Here is a 22014-nt window from a genome sequence, read left to right on the forward strand (position 1 = left end):
ATAAAGAAGGCCCTTATTGACCCCTTTGAATTGTGGTGTTGGCAAAGAATATTGAATATTGAATATACCATAGACTGCCAAAAGAATGAACAAACCTGTCATGGAAGAAGTACAACCAGAATGCTCCTTAGAAGCAAGGATGGCAAGACTGCGTCTTACGTACTTTGGACATGTTGTCAGGAGGAATCAGTCCCTGGAGAAGCACATCATGCTTGGTAAAGTTGAGGGTCAGTGGAAAAGAGAAAGACCCTCAATGAGATGGATTGACACAGTGACTGCAACAATGGGTCCAAGCATAACAAAGATTGTGAGGATGGCGCAGGACTGGGCAGTGTATTGTTCTGTGGTACATAGGGTCGCTATGAATCAGAACCCACTCGACAGCACCTAACAACCACAACAACTCCATTTTCTAAGTCCTACTCCTTCTTTCTGAATAGATTTCTAGGGTCTTAATTTTGGCTGCATAGGAGAAAAGTCAACCTACCCAATACAGGAAATTACTTTTTAAAAATACATGTGTGCTTTATTTTAATAAATCTAAAATTAGACATACTATGCAAATAAATTAGGGATATACTGGTGTACCCAGGAGAATCTTATTATAAAAATAGTTCCAAAATTTCCCTTAAAACAATCATATATTTTATGTAACTATTAAAGAAAGAAACAAGGCTCCAGGAATTAACAGAATACCAATTTTATTTTATATACATAAAAAAATTTAATTTGGTCATTGCTTCCTTAAACCAAAAAAAAAAAAAAAAAATGAAACGCATTGCTCTTGAGTCAATTCCAACTCATAGGACCCTATAGGACAGAGTAGAATTGCCCCATAGGGTTTCCAGAGAGCAGCTGGTGGATTTGAACTGCTGATCTTTTGGTTAACAGCTGAGCTCTTAACCACTACGCCACCAGGGTTTCCATTGCTTCCTTAGTGCCCTTATAATAAAATATGATTAACCTATAAATTTGTACTCTGGCTTTGCTGCTGAGTTAGTTGCGTGTGTGTGTGTGTCTTTAGGTGAAGGTTTACAGAGCAAATTAGTTTCCCATCCAATAGTTTATATGCAAGTTTTTCCGTGATATTGGTTGCAATCCCTGCAACGTATCAGCACTCTCCCCATTACCACCCTTAGTTCCCCATTTCCATTCGTTTGGTTTTCCTGCCCCCTTCCTGCCTTCTCATCATTGCTTTTGGGCAGATATAGCTCTTTTGGTTTCATATAGATGATTGTTCTAAGGAGTACTTTCCTCATGGGTGTTACTGTTTATTTCATAGGCCTAACTATTATTTGGAGCCCTGGTGGCGAGGCAGTGGTTAAGAGCTATGGCTGCTAACCAAAAGGTCGGCAGTTTGAATCCACCAGCTGCTCCTTGGAAACCCCATGGGGCAGTTTTACTCTGTCCTATAGGGTAACTATGAGTTGGAATCGATTCAACGGCAACTGGTTTGGTTTGGGTTTTTTTTTTTTTGTCTATTATTTGGCTGTAAGTTGATCTCTGGGAATGGGTTCAGTTCGAAGTTAGAAGAGTATCTAAGGGCTGAAATCTCAGAGGTCCTTCAGTCTTTCTCAGACCAGTAAACCTGGTCTTAATTTTTTTTATAAATTTGATTTTTTTCTACATTGTTTCCCACCCCAACTGGAACCTTCGATTGTGATCCTAGTCAGACTGGTTGGTAGTGGTAGCCAGACACCATCTAGTTCTTCTGGTCTCAGGTTAGTGGAGGCCTTGGTTCCTGTGGTCCATTAGGCCTTTGGACTAATTGTTTCCTTGAGTCTTTTGTTTTCTTCATTCTTTTCTCTGCATGGAAATAGACGAATCTTAGATGGCTGCCTGCAAGCTTTTAAGACCTCAGACACTACTCACCAAAGTAGGATGTAGAACATTGTCTTTATGAACTGTTGTTGTTAGGTGTCATGGAGTTGGTTCCAATTCATCATGACCCTAAGTACAACAAAATGAAACACTGCCTGGTCCTGTGCCATCCTCACAATCCTTGCCATGCTTGAGCTCATTGTTGCAGCCACTGTGTCAATCCATCTTGTTGAGGGTCTTCTTCTTTTTCTATGACCCCCCACTTTACCAAGCATGATCTCCTTCTCCAGGGTCTGGTCCCTCCTGATAGCATGTCTAAAGTATGCGAGATAGAGTTTCACCATCCTTTGTTTCTAATGAGCATTCTGGCTGTATTTCTTCTAAGACAGATTGGTTAGTTCTTCTGGCAGTCCATGGTATATTCAATATTCTTTGCCAAAAACATAATTCAAAGGCATCAATAAGGGTCTTCCTTATTCACTGTCCAGCTTTTGCATCCACATGAGGAGATCGAAAACACCATGGCTTGGGACAGGCACACCTTGGTCCTTAAGGTGACATCTTTGCTTTTTAACATTTTAAAGAGATCTTTTGCAGCAGATTTGCCCAATACAATGCATTGTTTGATTTGCGGACTGCTGCTTCCATGGGTGTTGATCGTGGATCCAAGTAAAATGAAACACTTTAAAACTTCAATATTTTCTCCCTTTGTCACGACATTGTTGAGGATTTTTTTTTTTTCATTTTTGTTGAGGTGTAATCCATACTGAAGGCTGTAGTCTTTGATCTTCATCAGTAAGTGCTTCAAGTCCTCTTCACTTTCAGCAAGCAAGGTTGTGTCATGTATATATTGCAAGTTGTTCATGAGTCTTCCTCCAGTCCTTATGCCACATTCTTCTTCATACAGTACAGTTTCTGGGATTATCTGCTCAGAATACAGATTGAATAAGAATGGTGAAAAGATACAACCCTGACTCACACCTTTCTTGACTTTAAATCATGTAATATCCCCTTGTTCTGTTCAAATGACTGCCTCTTATTCTAAGTACAGGTTCCTCATGAGCACAATTTAGTGTCCTGGAATTCCCATTCTTCACAACGTTATCCATAATTTGTTATGATCCATACAGTCAAATGCCTTTGCTTAGTTAGTAAAACACAGGTAAACATCTTTCTGGTATTCTCTGCTTTCAGCCAGGATCCATGTGACATCAGCAATGATATCCCTGGTTCCACGTCCTCTTCTGAATCTGACCTGAATTTCTGGCAGTTCCCTGTTAACACACGGCTGCAACTGCAACCACTTTTGAATGATTTAGCAAAATTTGACTTTGTGTGATATTAATGACAGAATCCCAGACAACTTGTATGAATGACATCAAGGACATCATAGATGAAGAAAGCAAAACGTTATTAAAAAAGACAGGAAAGAAAGAAAAGATCAAAATGGATGTCAGAAGACACTCTGAAAGTTGCTTTTAAAGGTAGAGTAACTAAAGCAAAAGGAAAAAATGACGAAGTGAAAGAGCCAAAGAGAAGATTTCAAAGCGGGGCTCAAGAAAACAAAGTAAAGTATTATAATGAAATGTGCAAAGACTTGGAGATAGAAAACCAAAAAGGAAGCACATATTTGGCATTTTTCAAGCTGAAAGAACCTAAGAAAAATTCAAGCCTTGATTTGCAATGTTGACGGATTCTACTGGAAAAATATTAAACAATACAAGGAAGCATCAGAAGAAGATGGAAGGAATACACAGAGTCACTATACCAAGAAGAATAGGCTGATGTTCAACCATTTCAGGAGACAGCGTATGATCAAGAACTGATGGTACTGAAGGAAGAAGTACAAGTTACACTGAAGACATTGGTGAAAAACAAGGCTCTCATGGATTGAATTGTGACCCCCCAAAATACGTCTATCAGTTTGGCTAGGCTATGATTCCCAGTGTTGTGTGATTGTCCACCATTTTGTTATCTGGTGTGATTTTTCTAAGTGTTGTAAATCCTGCTTCTATGATATTAATTACGTGGGATGGGGGCAGTTATGTTAATGAGGCAGGGCTCAATCTGCAGGGTTTGATTGTGTCTTGGGCTGATCTCTTTTGAGATATAAAAGAGAAAAGTGAGCAGAGAGACAGGGGGACCTCATACCACCACGAAAGCAGTGCTGGGAGCAGAGTGCATCCTTTGGATCCAGAGGTCCTCTGTGGAGAAGCTTCTAGTGCAGGGGAGATAGATGACAAGGACCTTCCTCCAGAGCTGACAGAGAAAGCCTTCCCCTGGTGCTGACACCCTGAACTTGGACTTCCAGCCTAGTAGGCTGTGAAAGAATAAACTTCTGTTTGATAAAGCCATCCACTTGTGGTATTCCTGTTACAGCAGCACTAGATAACTAAGACAAAGGTTCCAGCAATTAATATAATACCAACCGAGATGTTTAAACAAATGGATACAGTGCTGGAAGTGCTCACTTGTCTATGCCAATAAATTTGGGAGGCAGCTACCTGGCCAACTGGCTGGAAGAGGTCCATAATTGTACCCATTTCAAAGAAAGGTGATCCAACAGATTTTGGAAATTATCTAGTGATATCAATTATATCACACACAAGTAAAATTTTGCAAAGATCTTTATGAACTGTAATGCCAATTGACTTAGATGTCCCCTGAGACTATGGTCCTTGGTTTTCAAGCCCAGTAACTCAGTCCTGCAAGTTGTTTGGTTATGTCTAGGATGTTTCCACGACTGAGCCCCCTGCGTGCTCTATTATATACATATATGAATATACATGCAGCACATACAAACATGTATGAAGAAGTGTCCACAGCCAAACCTATATATGCACATGGGTGTACTCCCATACACCCTCCAACACCTATTAAGCATATGTATCTACCTATGTGGAGCCCTGGTGGTGCAGTGGTTAAGAGCCTGGCTGCTAACTGATAGGTCGGCAGTTCAAATCTACCAGCCACTCCTTGGAAATCCATGGGGCAGTTCTACACTGTTTTATAGGGTGGCTATGTCTCAGAATCAACTCAAGAGTACCTAACAACAACAACATCTACCTATGTATCCTGTCATAAATTCTTATTTGTTATTATTGTTGTTGCAGGATTGTATATGTTATAGTATTTACCATCATTGCCTTTTATTCTTGCATACCATTCAGTGTTTTCCTTTGCCTTGGTCCTGTTGTGCTGACTTCCCTCTTATTGGGTACTACCTTTCCCTTCACCAAAGTTAACACATGTCTACTCTCTAGTAAGTGATTTTCTCTCCCTTCCCCTCTCATCCCTGAAAACCATAAAAAATATTTCTTTCGGTGTGTAAACCTTTTCTTGGCTATTTATAATAGTGGTCTTATACAATATTTGTACTTCTGTGATTGTCTTATTTCACTCAGTGTAATGTCCTCCAGATTCATCCATGTTGTGAGATATTTCATGGATTCATCATTATTCTTTATTGTTACATAGTGTTCCATTGTGTGTATTTACCACAGTTTGTTTATCCGTTCATTCACTGATGGACACTTACGTTGTTTCCATTTTTTGCTATTGTGAATAATGCTGCAATGAACATGGATGTTCATATGTTTACTCTTTGCTTATCTGGGGCTTCTTTCCTTTCCATATAAAGTTGGTGACTAGTTTTTCCATCTCATTAAAGAATGTTGTTGGAATTTGAATCAGACTTGCATTACATTTGAAGATTGCTTTGGGTAGTATTGACATTTTCACAATGTTAAGTCTTCCAGTCCATGAGCATGGTATGTTTTTCCATTTATGCAAGTCTCTTTTGGTTTCTTGCGGTAGCGTTTTGTAGTTTTCTTTGCATAAGTATTTTATGTCCCTGGTTAGATTTATTCCTAAGAATTTTACCTTTTTGAGGGCTATTGTAAGTGGTATTGTTTTCCTAATTTTCTTTTCTAGTTCTCTTTGTTGGTATAGAGGAATCCAACTGATTTTTTAATGTTTACCTTGTATCCTGCCACTTTGACAAATTCTATTAGTTCTACTAGCTTTTTTTGTGGAGTCTCTGGGATTTTCTATATGTACATGATCACATCATCTGTGATAGTTTTACTTCATCCTTACCAATTTCAATGGCCTTTATTTCCTGTTCTTGCCTCATTTCTCTAGCTAGGACTTTCAGTACAATGTTGACTAAGAGTGGTGATAAAGTGCATCCTTGACTGGTTTCTGCTGTCAAGAGGAATGCCTTCTGTCTCTGTCCATTGAGCATAATGTTGGCTGTTGGTTTTTGTCCGGCATGGGCCAGTACCTTGAAATTTGCCTCCAAAAATAGGATGCTGAGAGACTGAAGAAAGAGGCAGACAACTCCAGTGTAGTGGCAAAGGAGTTTTATTAGGGAGGTTTTTGTACAAGTCAGTCCCAGGAGGCAGCAGGATCTAAGTAGATCTCCACACCCAGTGGTAGGAGGTGGAGGTTTTATGGCAGTCAAGGACAAAAGTGGCTACATGGCAGGGAGTTACATAAGACTGCCTCAGCAAGGTCACATAACAGTGGCTTGGAAACGAGCAGTGAACTAACTGAAATGGCAGAGTGTGTGGGAGTGAATTTGTGAACTCTGATTCTTGATCTGTTGGTGAGGTAGTTCAAGAAAACCTTTGAATTTTCCCCTTTGGACATGCTTTGCTCTTTTTATTCACCCTACCATACTCCTCTGTCATTTATTCTAATAAGACCTGCTTGATTTTTATTTAATTTGCTCAGCACAGTTTCTTTGGGAATAGTTTCTTGGTCAAAGGCATTCGAAGTCATGATATACAAAGGTTGGTTAAGGTTTCACTAATCCTAACCTATTTATCTAAAACATCTTCTAATTTTAACGATTAAATTGATCTAATACTGTATACAAATGGTAACAGTCTGTGAGGTCATTGGGGTATATATGTGTGTGTGTGTGTGTGTGTGTGTAGTGATGGTATCTGCGGTGAGCAAAATAATATCCCCCCAAAACAATCAGGTGCTATCCCTGAAACCTATAAATGTTACCTTAAAAGGAGAAAGGACCTTGGCAGATGTAATTAAGATCTTGATATGAAGAGTTTGGCTTGAATTATCCAGGTGGGTCCTAAATATACCGTATATATTCTTTTATTCTTGTAAGGCAGAATGAGATTTTATGACACAGTGAAAAAAAGGCAATGCGAAGGTGGAAAAGAGAAAGATTTGAAGGTAATAGCCTAGTAGGTATGTCCATGAGCCAAAGAATGATATGTTCAAGAGCCAAAGAATGCTGGCAGCCACAAGAATCTGAAGAAGCAAGGGGCAAATTCACTCCTCAAGCTTCCAGGTGGAGTGTGGCTGGTGTCAAAAGCATCACCTCATAAAGTCAGAGAGTTTGGAGGGGACTTTTTCCCAAAAGCACAACTCCACTCAGCCTGGGCTTCAGGGGAAAATGGAGGTGAGATGTTTCCCTCGAGCGAGGGGCTAGAACGCTAAATAGGGGTCATTAGAAATTCGTTCCAAGAGAAAGAGGGGCCGACAGTGACCAAGACAAATGGGACACATGAAATAATAGTTTCATCCTCACTTGGGGTAAAGTAATATTCCTTGACGGAGCTTTTGGAGAATACTTGAGGGCACAGAAATGTCTACCTATCAACCCTTGAGTTCCTACACAGCTATAATGCCTGGAGGCCAGGAGAAGAAGCATGAGGCTGGGATGCCCTTGGTCTTTGCACTTTGGTTCCTCAGAAGTGTGGTCAGTAGTAGCCAAGACCCAGACCACTGCCACATCAGTTGGAGCTCTGGGAGACTGTGATGGCTCAGGTAGTAGCTGCCCCCAGTGCTTATAAGATATGCTAACACCAAGCTCTGAAGTGAGTTTCAGCTCTAGTGAGAACAGGACAAGTGAATCACCTGGTAGTCCCCTTCTTCTTTCTTCCTTCCCAACCTGGAAGGTCATGGAAGTTTCCAGGCTGTCCCTCTGCTGCCCATGAACCAGATGTGACTTCAGCAATGACTCAATGTGGTCCTGAGCTCTGGAGACTCACTTCTTTATTACCATCTCTCCTTTGGAAACTGGGGGTTTAAATTATCCAGAACTTGAAAACAAGGCAAAAACAGATTTTTGATCATTCTTTCAAATTTATACTAGATGCTACTAAATTTCAAGCCCAACTAAGGGTCATATGACTCTCTAGGGGATTTTTAATTTGTTTTACTTTTGATTAGGGCTCAAACACTAAGCACTGATTTAACTTGAAGAAGATTTGTAAGTTCCAAATTATTTGTGTCTAGTAGAAATGACATTAATTAATTTCGTACGTAAGTTTGCAATCTTATTTCAACTTTCTTTCTCTGGCTATATATACTTTGGACTATCCTGTTCTTTTTTGTGGGCGCTGGTGGCTCAGTGGTTTAAGAGCTATAGCTCCTAACCAAAAGTTCGGCAGTTTGAATTCACCACCTGCTCCTTGGAAACTCTATGGAGCAATTCTATTCTGTCTTATAAGGTCACTATGAGTTGGAATCGATTCAGTGGCAATGGGTTTTGTTTTATTCTCTTTTGAACCAACTTTACCATCCTCCAACCATTTGATTCAGAGTCTTATGTATGGGCATACTTATGTTCACACACAAAAAAAAAAAAAAAAGAAAAAACAAACCCATTGTCGTTGAATCAATTCTGACTGATGGCAACTCCATCTGTTACAGAGTAGAACTGAGCTCCATGGGGTTTTCTTGGCTGTAATCTTTACAGAAGCATATTTCCAGGCCTTTGTTGTGTGGTACTGCTGGGTGGATTTGAACTGCCAAACTTTTAGTTAGTAGGCAAGCACAAATGGTTGTGCCACTCAGGGCCTTATGTTCACATACATCCTCCTGTAAATAAAACACACACACACACACTCGCACACACGCATATACACACACAGCTTTGCTTCCTCACTTACACCGTAGTTACAAACACATTTGTCAAAGAGAATGAGGAAACTGAGGATGATATCACCAAGAAGATAGTTGAATGAACCAAAGTGTTCCAACCTCATTGGGAGATTCAGAACTATATAATTACACAAATTCTAAGCATTCACACTTATTATGTGGCCTCTTCTCTTCTGAGTACTTTATGTGTGATTCCTTAATTTACACAACAATCTTATTAAATAATTACGATTATTATTGGATGCAAAAATGGAAACACAGAATTTAAGAACTTGCTTAAGGTTTCATAGCAAATATCTGGATCTCAGAATTCACAAGTAGTTCAGCTCCAGAGCCTTGTTTCTAACCCGTACTCTGTAGTTGAACTGTAAAGGGCCACACTATTTATAATATGTGATATCCAAACAGATTAGAGTAAGTTCTTCTCAACAAGCTAGACTCAAAGCAACTGTTGCCTTCTCCTCTAGCTCCAAGAACTATTGTTTTGGGGCTAGTTCCCACACTGTACAGAATACATTTCTGTTTCTTATGTCCTTCTCTTCTTCTTTGTCCTTCTGTCTTTTCTTTAACCCACTCCCCTAGTGGGGCTCTCTATTTTCCTGCCCCACTCCTGCTCAGAGCCACTTCCATGGCCCCCATGGATAAACTCACAATAATGACAGATGAAGAAAAGGAAAGGTCCCTGATAAGGCAAAATGGATAAGGGAGAGAGCCATGACCAGGAATCCCTTGTATAAGGGTCCTGGACCAAACTCCAGAGGGTGCCCTAGCTGTGAGAGGAGGAGATATGACTCTTACACATAAGGGTGCAGGCATGCTTATTCCTGATATTCATGTCTCCTCTCTTTCCCCCTTGGAAAATCATGGAAGATTCCAACCTGCCTAACTGATATCCAGAAACTAGATGTGACTTCAGTAAGAATTGAGCCATTGATCAATGGCTGTAGGTACCGAGGTCACTACATCTCCATCGTTCCTTAGAAAACTATAGGTCACATCCTTGCCTTACCTCCAGGCCTGGTCTATGAGTTAGGGCCTCAGGGTTTGGATTATCTGTTTTCAGTGGGCAGAAGAGGTTGAAATGAATTGAGAGACTAATTTTACAGGAAAAAAACTGTAAAGTAATTAACTTATTGTTTGTGGAAGGTAGAGAGAGATGATTAGATGGCATTGATAAGGTCCCATACCTGGTAAATAGAAGAGGTGTTGCTACAAAGACAGAGTTTATTTGGGAGGTGAGTAGGCTTTGTGGTAGAATGAGTGTAATGTTACAGCACGGCCTTTGCATCTTCAGGAGACATTTGGCAGAATCGACTTGCAGGTCAGTGACTTTCTAGGAAAAGGAGAGATGGTTCAAGGTAAGTATCTCAAATACTCCCCAGGTCATTCTCCTAATAGCACTTAATTAATTGATTCATTCATCTAATCAGCATTCCATGGACAGTTGCCAGACTCCCCAGGTAAGGAACACCTCAGAGTTCTCACATTCTGGTGCTGTAATGTGATGTGCTGGTGATATGGTAACTGTAGACCCAAGAATACCTAAAATTTTCATACTCTGGCTGCAAAGGTCATGAGTTGATTCCCAATACTGGCTGTTTATATTAGATCACAAAAGGATATACAGAAGGACTTTTAACCTCCTGATACTGGCTTTCTGGGGATGAGGTCCCCTTCAGCTTTGTAGCCTTCTATCCAACCCCTCATCTACATTTCTGAACTTGTGCATGGGCATGCAAAAATGCATCTCTACCTATTGTGTACTCACATCCAAGCATAAAGGCACAGCTTTCTCATTCTGTTCCTTCATTGTTGCTATCATCTCTGCCTAACAGAATGAGGAACCCTAGAATGACATCACTGAAGGCATTGTCAGATGAACCAGTGTTCCAAGAATCCCACTGGGAAATGGTGGCTCAGATAATCCCAGTCCCTAAACCTCATCTTCTTTTATGCATACAGGTTTTCACAGTAGTCTTCAGAATGCCCACTGGACTGTGAGTGCTTGGAGGTCGCAACACACAAGTTCACCTCTATAAACCTAAGTGTTTTGGGCAGAACATTCACCTAACACTTGGTAGGAGTTCAAACAGCATTTTTATAATTAATAGTGTATGTTCACAAATCAAAATTTTTCACATTTTATCTGAAAACCCTCAGAGTAGGGGACTATATATGAGACTAGATAATGAACAAATTTAAGATAGGCCATATCTTAGTCAGATACACATTTAAACGTGATATGTTCTCATCTGCTAAACTGGATATGTGAAGGAGGAGTTTGTCTCTCTTTTTCCAAGGTGTATTCCCAGTTCATGCCATACATTACTTCATGGTAAATGTTTGATGCATGAATAAAATTAATCAATTAATGGTTGAATGAGCCTTATTCAAATTTGACTACCCTCTCATTCAATAACAAGATTAAATAAACCATTTAACTCTCATCATCTTCTGGCTAGAAATAATTTTATTTCTCAGAATCCTGAAGGCATAATGTCATTTTCCTGGGGAATTTTCACTAGCCTAATAATATTTTTTAAATAAAGTTTCTGAGGACAACAACTGAATATTTTCCATCTCTCTGTCTCACACACTGACCAGATAAAGTGTTTGGATTTAGCACACATTCTTTAAAAATTGATGTTCATCAAGAAACTTGTTTGTGCCCAAAAATTCAGTGAAGAAGGTACTACCCTGCCTGTTTACAGTTGAGAGCTTATATTGTCTAAATGAGTATCTTGAGGTACCTGAGCTCATAAACGGCAGAGTTATAGCTTAAACCCTGATTTCCTGAATGCCATTTGGTAGAATATTGCTTTATTAGTCAGGGTTCTCAGAGAAACAAATGGGAGACCTATCTATCTACCTACTGACTCACTTACTACCTGCTGACTGACCGACGGACCGACTTACCTACCTTCCTACCTACCTACCTATCTATCTATCAAGAGAAATTTATTTTAAAGAACTGGCTCACACAAGTGTAAAAGCTGGTAAGTCCAAAACCCTTAGAAGGGGCAGCAGGCTGGAAATGTTGGGAGGAAAACTATGTTACAGTCTTGAGGCAGAATTCCTCCTCTCCAGGGAGCCTCAGTTCTTGCTCTTAAGGCCTTCAGCTGACTGGATGAGGCCCGCCCATATTATTGAGGGTAATCTTCATTACTTGGGGTCAATTGATTATAAATGTTAATCACATCTATAAAATTTCTCCACAGCAACATCTAGACTAGTGCTTGACAAAACAACTGGGCACTATAGCCTAGCCAAGCTGACACATAAAATTGACTGTCATGATTGTCTTTTAAAAATTGCCTTGTAACAAAATATGCATTTGATTTTTGTAAGTGAAGGGGTTTAGTCACAATTATTGCCATTGAAAAATAAAAATAAAAAAAGCTGAGACAACCACCTTGATCCGTCTAATAACACTGTCAGCAAAGACCTGAGGACTACACAAGGACCTGGAATCAGGAGGTCAAGGAGGTGGGGTGGGGAAGGAGCATGTCTTCGGAAGGAGACGTTCCCTGGTTCTATGTTCCATAGAAATCAGCCTGACTGTGGAAGCAGGACTTGGAAGATCATTCTTGGGGATGGGAGGAAGATGGAGTAAAACACTTCTACAAAGACATTGTGGTGTGGACCTCAGTTTCCTCAGAGGTCACCCCCTAAGCCTTTGTCTAGGCTCAGGCTTTTTGGGAAATCCCAGGCAGCTCCTCTGAGACCTGGCCTGTGACAGGTTGTAAACGGCCAAAGCCTCTCTAAACTCTAGCCACGGAGGTCATCCTGGGAGCTCTGAAAGCCTTCTGGGAAGGCAGGGACAGGGAGGAAGGGGAATGTCAAGAATGACTTAGCAGGTGTTCTGGTTGTGCAATAGCCAAGCTCAGGGAACCCATACAAAAGCCATGTGTGGCTGCAGAACCTCATCTACTCAAACTCCCCAGGGACATTTCTGTGCTCCTGTCTGTGACCAGGGTGAGTGTGAGTGGGAGCCCCAAGGGGCTCTGAGAGGACAAGGGAATAGCTGACAGCTGGGAGGTGGAGGACAGGCAGAGGGATATGGAGGGAGCGGGGACTGAGGAAAGAGGGTCCTGCCTTGATTCTGTGATATGCTGAGCAGAAGAAGACTCAGCCTGAACCAAGTCTGCAGAAATCTGTCCTCACCTCAGACATGTGTGGAACCCTCAATTTGGTCAGGGGCATTATAGAATGGGTATATCAGTATGTGAATGCTTTCTGCAGGCTTAGGAAGGATAAGAAATACTGGCTACTTATTGTATACAAGAATGAGAAGCTCCTTACTATGTCTGATTGTTGAGACTGCATATTTTATTCAGGGGAAAGATTTCAGTTTTTTCTTTTCCTTACTGATGTGTATATGCTAGATGTCCTTGACAATCACCATATGGTTTAATTTTAAAAGAGATCAAATTATCATTCTTGCTTTAGAAATCTAAATAGTTTCATTGCTAATTTTCAGGTTGAAAAGTCCTGCTAAGATGTCCTGCCAGCAGAGCCAGCAACAGTGCCAGCCCCTTCCCAAATGCCCCCCCAAGTGTCCCACGCCCAAGTGCCCCCCAAAGTGTCCCCCAAAGTGCCCTCCAGTCTCTCCCTGCTGCAGTGGTAGCTCTGGGGCTGGCAGCTGCTGCCTGAGCCACCACCACAGGCCTCATCTCTTCCACCGGCACAGGCACCAGAGCCCTGACTGCTGTGAGTGTGAGCCCTCTGGGGGTTCTGGCTGCTGCTCTGACTCTGGAGGTTGCTGCTGACTCAGACCTTGGGCATCATAGAGAAACACTTATGAAGCAACCTCAAGGCATGGATCTACCCTAGGGTGATGCTTTTCCTGCTCTCTCTTCTCCTGTTCATGTGTCAGAGGATCTTATGAAAGAGCTCTGTGTGTTCTAGTGTCCCAAGTGCATCCTGGATCCTGATCGTCTCTTCCTCCTTTACTTCATACAACAGTAAAGCTCCTATTGTATATTCTCAAGATATTCTGGTCTTTGTCGATTCTTTCATTCTTTCCAAGTCCCTAAAGTCCGTACCTCCAGCAACAGGCTTATGGTGCTTTGGTAAGAGTAGAGCCTAACAAAGAGATAAGCTAGAAACAGTTTCCAAGCATACAATTATCTAAGAACAATTTTGTACTAGAGCTTTGCAATGGAATTATCTCTGCACACTCCATCTTCTTGGCCCAGGTGGTTATTGGAAGGGTCTGGGAGCCCCAGAGATGAGCACTTTTGGCTGTGAGCCTCCTGGCCAGCTTATCCCACCACTCTGAAAATTATTTTCATTTTCTCTGTGTGCCATGATTTAACAAAATCTGAAAATACTTTGGAATTCTAAGTAGATGGTCAAAGGTGTATTTAGCAGAACTCTTTTCATTTGATTTAAAAAAATGTCTTGCACAGAATTAAAATCCTGATCTACTTCTGAAAGATCATCCACTGAAAACTCTATGGGGCACAGCTCTGCTCTGAAATTCATGGGGTTGCCATGAGTGGGAATTGACTCAATGGCAACTAGTTATGGGCAAGCTTAAGTGTCGACACATTGCCCCTTACCTGCTTGCCAGGGAAGGTAAGCCTGCTTAGTTATTCATGCTCCAGCCTCTCCTCTGAACAGCTGTTAAATAAATATTTAAACAATGTAAAACTTGAGAAGAATCCAAGTATGCATCTACCCAATCCCACTTGCTCAGCGAGATGTAGAGTGGTCTAAGGGTCACATGGTGTGAAACTGGAGAGTGGACCAACACACATTTTGATTCTTGCCACCTGGCTCATCTGCTGAGACTCAGGCCTGGTAGATGACAGGCATAATTAATGGAAACAATGCTGTCATGCATCTTCAAAATGAGCTTCACAACCCAGCATTCCAGACTGGGGCTGGCCTTCCTTAAATTCACATCTTCTCAGCTCAGTCACTCAGAATCTTAGGGCACAGAAGCAGCTTGCTCTGATGTTTGAAACTCTGTGACTGGAGGGGGAGGTTTGAAGGGAGGTAAGGACACCATGAGGGGACATAAGGAATCATAGTCTATCAGCCAGGCTGAGAGGCCTCTATGTGGGAAATGATGGACTCAGATTGGAGCAAGACCTGATGAGACCAGGCTCTGTAAACAAGGCTTCCCATCCTCTTCTCTGGATGAGAGCAGTGGCTACCAACTTACATCTCTGTAGATTCCCACTCTAATTCCTTCCCTGTAATGCTGAGGGCTTTTTCCTTGTTGCTTTTTGTAATTATAACTTTGTAACGCATTTTGTAATGTCGTTGTTAATTTAATTTGAAATTCCGTAGTAGCAATATTGGGAGTACTTGGGTAGTACAAGTAGTTAAGCACTTTACTATTAGCTGAAAAGTTGTTGGTTCAAACCCAGCCAGAGGTACCTCAGAAGACTGGCCTGGAGATCTGCTTCAGAAGGTCACAGCCATGAAAACCCTGTGAAGCAGTTCTACTTTGCACACATGGGCTTCCCATGAGCCAAAATCGACTCAAGTGCAACCAGCAACAACTTGTTAATTGTTATTAACTTAATTAATTCATACCTAATTGCCCCAGAATCGTATATTTACATTTTATCCTGTCATTACTTTTCTGAACTATCACCTATGCCGTATGTCAAGGGCACAAATTTTGCTATATCTATCTCTAGGCATTCTATTCTGTTCCATTTTTCTATTTGTCTACTCCAGCTCTGATATCACATTGCTATACTTAATAGAGCTAAATAGTAAATCTTGATATCTAGTAGATATCCAGTCTTGTTCTACATCAGGAATAACATGACACTTTTGGCCATTTGAACTTGTATACATATTTTCCATTAACTTGTTAAATTGCTAAAAATGAAAAAAATAATAAAATTCGAATGGAAAGAAATGCAAGGGACCTAGAATAGCCAAAACATTCTTGAAAAAGAACAAAGCTGGAGGTCTCATGCTTCTTGATCTCAACTCTTACTATCAAGCTTCAGTAATCAGACTGTGATATTGCATAAGAATAGAACCTGTTGGCATCAAATAGATTCCAATACACAGGCACCTCATGGGACAGACTAGAACTACCCTACAGGGTTTCCAAGGAGGGGCTAGTGGATTCGAGCAGTCCTTCTTTTGGTTAGCAGCCAAGCTTTTACGCACTGGGTCTCCAGGGCTCATAAGAACAGACATAGAGATTAATGAAATAAAATTGAGAGTCGAGAAATAAATCCTTACATTTATAATTAATTGATTTTTGAGAAAGGTGTTAAGACAATTATATGAAACAAAGAACAGTCTTTTCAACAAATGGTGCTGGGACAAGTGTATAACCACATACAAAAGAATTAAGTTGAACTCTTTTCTCACATCCTACAGAAAAATTAACTCAATTTGGTCCATAAACCTGAACAGAAGAGCCCAAAACTATTAAACTCCTAGAAGAAAACACAGGTATAAATCTTTGTTTTCTTGGGTTAAGAAATAGTTTCTTAGCTATGGCACCAAATTCACAAGTGACAAAAGGAAAAATTGACAAATTAGACTTCATCAAAATTTAAAACTTTGTGCCTCAGAAGACACTATCAAGAAAGTGAAAAGAGCATCTGCAGAATGAAAAAAAAAAAAAAAAACTTGAAAATCATATATCTGGTAAGGGATTTTATCCAGAATATATGAAGAATACTTGCAACTCAATGGTAAAAAGACAAATTACCGAGTTAAAAAATAGGCAAAAGATCTGAATAGACATTTCTTCAAAGAAGGTATACAAGTGGCCAATTGCCCATGAAAAGGAACACAACATCATTAGTCATCAGGGAAATGCAAATAAAATCCACAGGGCAATATCATTCATACCTGCTAGGATGGCTATAATTAAAAAGACATACAACAACGAGAGTTGACAAGGATGTGGGGAAATTGGAACCCTCATACATTGCTGGTGGGTATTTAAAATGACACATTCACCTTGGGAAACATTTTCACAGTTTCTTAAAAGTGGTAAAGAAAAAAAAAAGAGGTACCATATTACTCAGCACTTCCACTCCTAGTTATGTCTCCAAGAGAAATAAAGACAAATACACACACTCAAAAATTTGTTCGTGAACAATCATAGCAGCGTTATTCATAACAGCTGAAAACTAGTAACAATCCAAATGCCCATGAACTAATGAATGGATAAAAGAATGTGGTATATTCATACAATTTAATGTTACCTAGTGATAAAAAAGAATGAAGTAGCGATATTACTATAACATGGACGAACCTTGAAAACTGTTTTATGTGAAAGATGTCAATTACAAAAGACCACATATTGTATGACTCCATTTATATGAAATGTCTAGAATAGGCCAATCTATAGAGGCAGAAAGTATATCAGTGGTTGCCTCGACCTTGGCGAGAATGTGGTCTGAGTGCTAATAGAGTCAGGGTTTCTTGTTTTTAAAACAAGACACACTCAAAGCCAAAAAGTAAATGGCTAATCAGTGTGATTGTAATGGCCATGTTACCTTTTAAAAGGTTGAAACCTGAGCAATACATTGAGAGAAACATTTCCAATACACATAAATAGACAACGGAATAACTCCAGAATACAGAAACGACTACATAAATTCATATAAAAAGAAAAATAATTCCAAGAAAAATGAAGAAGTGTATGGACAGGCCTTGTACATTAGAAAAAATCCATATAGCAAATAAATATAAAATGAGATGCTAAACCTCATAGGTATTTAGAGAGCTGCAGTTAATAAACAATTCGGTATCATTTTTGCCTTTCAATTTGGCAAAATTTTTATTTTAAGTTTTATAATATAAACTGTTGACTAAGTTTGGGAAAGAGATATTTGTATAGATTATGGTGGGAGTGTTGTTTGTGATCATCATGGAGGTAAATTTCTCATTACTATAATAATGAAAATTGCCATGCTGTTTGTCCTGATGGTTTAATTTCTTGGTATGTTTACTAGTCAACTGCTTGTATATACGTACAAGGACATCCATAAAAACAGGTCTACAGCAAAATTTATAATTAAGGAATATTCGGTAATAGTTTGAATGCCCAACATTAAGAGAATAGATACATAAACTCTGACATCGTATTCAGGTAATATAAGGTGAAAAAAATTAAAAATTTTTTTTTCAAGGGAGGGAAAAAGAGAAGGGAGAGGGTGAAACTGCCAAAACTATGACCGTCAATAAACAACACCTTTACCACTGACACATGTTCAGGTGATGGCAACAGGTATGGAAGCAAGGATAGACAGAGATTGACCAAGAGGTTTGCTCACCACTATCATCAACATCACCCCGTCACCAGACATAGCAGCGTAGACAACTTATTATAAGTTCATCTCTAATTTCCATATCAGCTGCTTTCTAAAAATGCTCTTTCTATACTCTCAAGGAAAAATGCTTGCATTATTTTATTTATCTATTCAGTAAATATTTATTGGTGACTTTGTACGGAGTCCCTGAGTGTTGAAAATGGTTAAAGTTCTCAGCTGATCTGCTAACCAAAGACTGGAATTCTTCTATTAGTTCCAGTATCCTTCATATGGAGTCTCTGAGATTTTCTATATGTATATGATTATATTATCTATGATAGTTTTACTTCTTCCTTACCAATTTGCCTGCCCTTTATTTCCCTTTTTTGCCTTATTGCTCTAGCTAGTACTTTCCGTATAATGTTGAATAAGAATGGTGATAGAGTACATCCTTGTCTGGTTCCTGCTGCCAAGGAGAATGCTTTTAGTCTCTGTCCATTGAGCATAAGGTTGGCTGTTGATTTTTGTCCAGGCATGGGCCAGTGCCTAGAAATTTGTCTCCAAAAATAAGGTGCTGAGAGACTGAAGAAAGAGGCAGGCAACTCCAGTGTGGTGGCAAAGGAGTTTTATTAGGGAGACTTACGCACAAGTTGGTCCCTGGTGGCAGTAGGATCTAAGTAGATCCCCAGGCCCAGCAGAAAGGGGCAGAGGTTTTATGGTGATCAAAGACAAAAGTGGGTACATGCCAGAGTGTTATATATGACTGCCTCAGCGAGGTCACATAACAGTGGCTTGGAAAGCAGCACTGAACTAAGTTAAATGGCAGCAAAGCGAAAGCGTGAGAGCAGTCATGTACAGTCATGCTTGGCTTTGGAAAGCCTGTTTTCCCCTTCAGTTTTGTACATATGTTCTTAATTATGTTGAGAAATTTCCTTTCTAGCCTTATTTTGCTGAGAGTTTTTATCAAGAAGAGGCATTGGACTTTTCAATGCAGAAAATGCCTTTTCTGCATTGATTTAGATGATCATGTGATTCTTGCTCATTTTTTTTATGTGGTGGATTAAAATTGATTGACTTTCTAATGTTGAACCATCTTTGCATAGCTGGTATGAATCCCATTTGGTCATGATGTGTTATTTATTATTTATTTTTGATATGCTGTTGAATTCTATTGGTTAGAATTTTCCTGAGAATTTTTGCATTTACATTCTTGAGGGATATTGGCCTATAATTTTGTACTTATTTCCATCTTTGCCTGGTTTTGGTATCAGGATTATGCTGGCTTCATAGAGTGAATTTGGCAGTATTGTCCTGTTCTATGTTTTGGAATAGTTTGCATAGTATTGGTGTCAACTCTTCTGTGACTGTTTGGTAGAATTCTCCAGTGAAGTTCTCTGGGCCAGAATTTTTTTTGTGGGGGAAGGAGGGGGTCAGGGGTTATTACCACTGAAATCTCTTTTCTTGTTATGGGCTTGTTTAGATTTTCTACCTCTACCAGTTTGTGTTAGTTTGGGTAGGTAATGTGTTTCTAGACACTTTTCCATTTCTTGTAGGTTTTCATATTTGTTGGGGTATAATTTTTCATAATATTCTGTTACGATTCTTTTTATTTCAGTTGGTTCTGTCATAATGTCATCCGTCTCATTTCTTATTTGGTTATTTGTATCTTCTTGTTTTTGAAAACCCTGGTGGCATAGTGGTTAAGTGCTACGGCTGCTACAAAAGAGTCAGCAGTTAGAATCCGCCAGGTGCTCCTTGGAAACTCTATGGGGCAGTTTTCTTTTGTCCTAAAGGGTTGTTACGTGTTGGAATCGACTCTATGGCACTGGGTTTTGTTTTTTTTTGTCAATTTGGCCAGCAGTTTGTCAATTTTACTGTTCTTTTCAAGGAACCAACTTCTACTCTTGTTGATTCTTTTGCTATTTTCTGATCCATTTATTTCTACTCTAATCTTTTTTATTTCCTTTCTTCTGGCAGATATGAGCTTTTTTGTTGCTCTTTTCTTCTATTTGTTTGAGTTGTAGGATTAAGGTATTAACTTTGTTCCTTTCTTCTTTTTTGATATGTGTATTTATTGCTCTAAATTGACCTCTGAGCACTGCTTTTGTTGTGTCCCAAAGGTTTTATTATGTTGTGTTTTCATTTTTGTTGATTCTAGCAATTTTTTATTTCACTTTTAATTTTTTCTGTTACCAGTGGTTTTTTAAAAAAAGTGTAATTCAGTTTCCACGTATTTGATTTTTTTTTTCCTTGATCTTCCTGTTATCAATTTCTGGTTTTATAGCACTGTTATCTGTATTATTTGTGTATTTTTGAATTTTTGAGGCTTGCTTTTTGGCCTAAAATATGGTCTATTCTGGAGAATGATCTATGTGTGTTGGAGGGGAATGTGTCTGTGCTGCTGTTGGGTGGAGTGTCCTACATATGTGTATGAGGCCAGGTTGACTGATTGTGATGTTCCGAGCTTCTGTATCTTTGTTGAGTTTCTAGTTGTTCTGTCCCTCATCAAAAGTGGTGTGTTAAATTCTCCTACTATTATTGTGGAATTGTCTGTTTCTCTTTTCATACTGTTAGAGTTTGTTTTATGTATTTTTGATCTCTGTCGTTGAGTGAGTGTGATGGTTCTGTGTCAAGTTGGCTTGGCCATGATCCTCAGTGGTTTGCAGTTATATAATCATGTAATTTGGAAGTTATGGAATGATATAGCTATCCTCTATTTTGTGATGTAATGTATCAACTCTGTGATGTGGTCTAATGTGATCAGCCAGTCTGTTGTGAGGGGAGTTTACTTGGAGTGTGCTTTACATCCAATATATATGGATATTCTGTGAAAGCTCATTGGCTTTTGCTCACTCTGGATCCGGCATCTGGCTTGTCATCATCTGACCTCTTGTTCTTGAGACATGAGCCAGTGGCCTGCTGTATTGCCTGCTGATCTCAGGATTTGTTGGCCTGCAGAGTCTGTGAGCCAGCAGTCTTCTGTCTTACATGAGAATCTTGGCTTCATCAGTCTCAGCAGCCTGTGTGCCTACCATCCGACCTACTGATCTTGGTTTTCTCAGCCCCTGTAGCTACCTGAGTCAGGGAAGCATCCAGCCTGACATCTGACCCATGGACTTGGGATTTGCCGGATTCTACAGCAGTGTGGGCCATTTCCTTAAGATAAATCTCTAAAAAAAAAAAAAAAAAAAAAAAATCCCTCCATATATATATACATATATATAGATATATATGAAGGAATAGATATATATATATCTGTATATATATCTATCCCTATATATATCTATATATATATCTAACCCATGAAATGCATATATAAATTTCATGGGTTTCCCTTTTCTAAAGAACCCAGCCGAATTCGGTGTGTAAATATTTATTATGTTTATTTCCTCTTGGTTGATTGACCCTTTAGTCATTAAATTATGTTCTTCTTTGTCTCTTATATTGGATTTTGACTTTAAGTCTATTTTATCAGAGGTTGTTATTGCCACTCCTGCTTTCTCTTGGTTGCCATTTGCTTGACATATTTTTTTCCATCCTTTGATTTTAACCTAATTATGCCTTTTTTTCTAAAGTGTGTCTCCTGTAGGCAGGATACCGATGGGTTATTTTTTAAATTTTTAATCCATTCTGTTACTCTGTCTCTTCACTGTTGCATTTAACGTCAGTGTGTTGATCAATAGGTATGAATCTACTCCCGTCTTTTTGTGTGTGTGTGTGTGTGATGTTGATGGTTTCTTTGTTCAGCTTACTTTTTTGTATTGAGGTCTTTTTTTTTTATGGATTTTCTCTTCATTTCCTTTGTTGTTGATTTTGTGTTTATTGAGTCTTTATGATTTTCTTCTTTTTTATTTTGGAGAGTAGGTTTTTTACTTTTTTTGTGGTTACCTTGAAATTTACCTTTATAGTCCTAAGTTTAAAATGGTCCTGTTGTATCTTGATATTGCCTTGATTTCCTCTCCATGTGGAAGTTCTGTAGTTACACCATTTGTTCCCCCTTTCTTATTTTGAAGTTGTCATTGTTTAG

General features: G+C 39.4%; 1 protein-coding gene across 1 annotated transcript; it reads left to right on the top strand.

The window, feature by feature from the left end:
* The first annotated feature begins 12236 nt into the window (after positions 1-12236).
* LOC111750519 (late cornified envelope protein 2A-like) lies at positions 12237-13508 on the top strand. Its single transcript, XM_023547532.1, has one exon. The coding sequence runs from the start codon at positions 13239-13241 to the stop codon at positions 13506-13508; it is 270 nt and encodes an 89-aa protein (XP_023403300.1). The 5' UTR covers positions 12237-13238.
* The last annotated feature ends 8506 nt before the right edge of the window (positions 13509-22014 follow it).

This window comes from Loxodonta africana, chromosome 3 (genome assembly GCF_030014295.1).
Source record: "Loxodonta africana isolate mLoxAfr1 chromosome 3, mLoxAfr1.hap2, whole genome shotgun sequence".
Classification (NCBI taxonomy): Eukaryota; Metazoa; Chordata; class Mammalia; order Proboscidea; family Elephantidae; genus Loxodonta; species Loxodonta africana.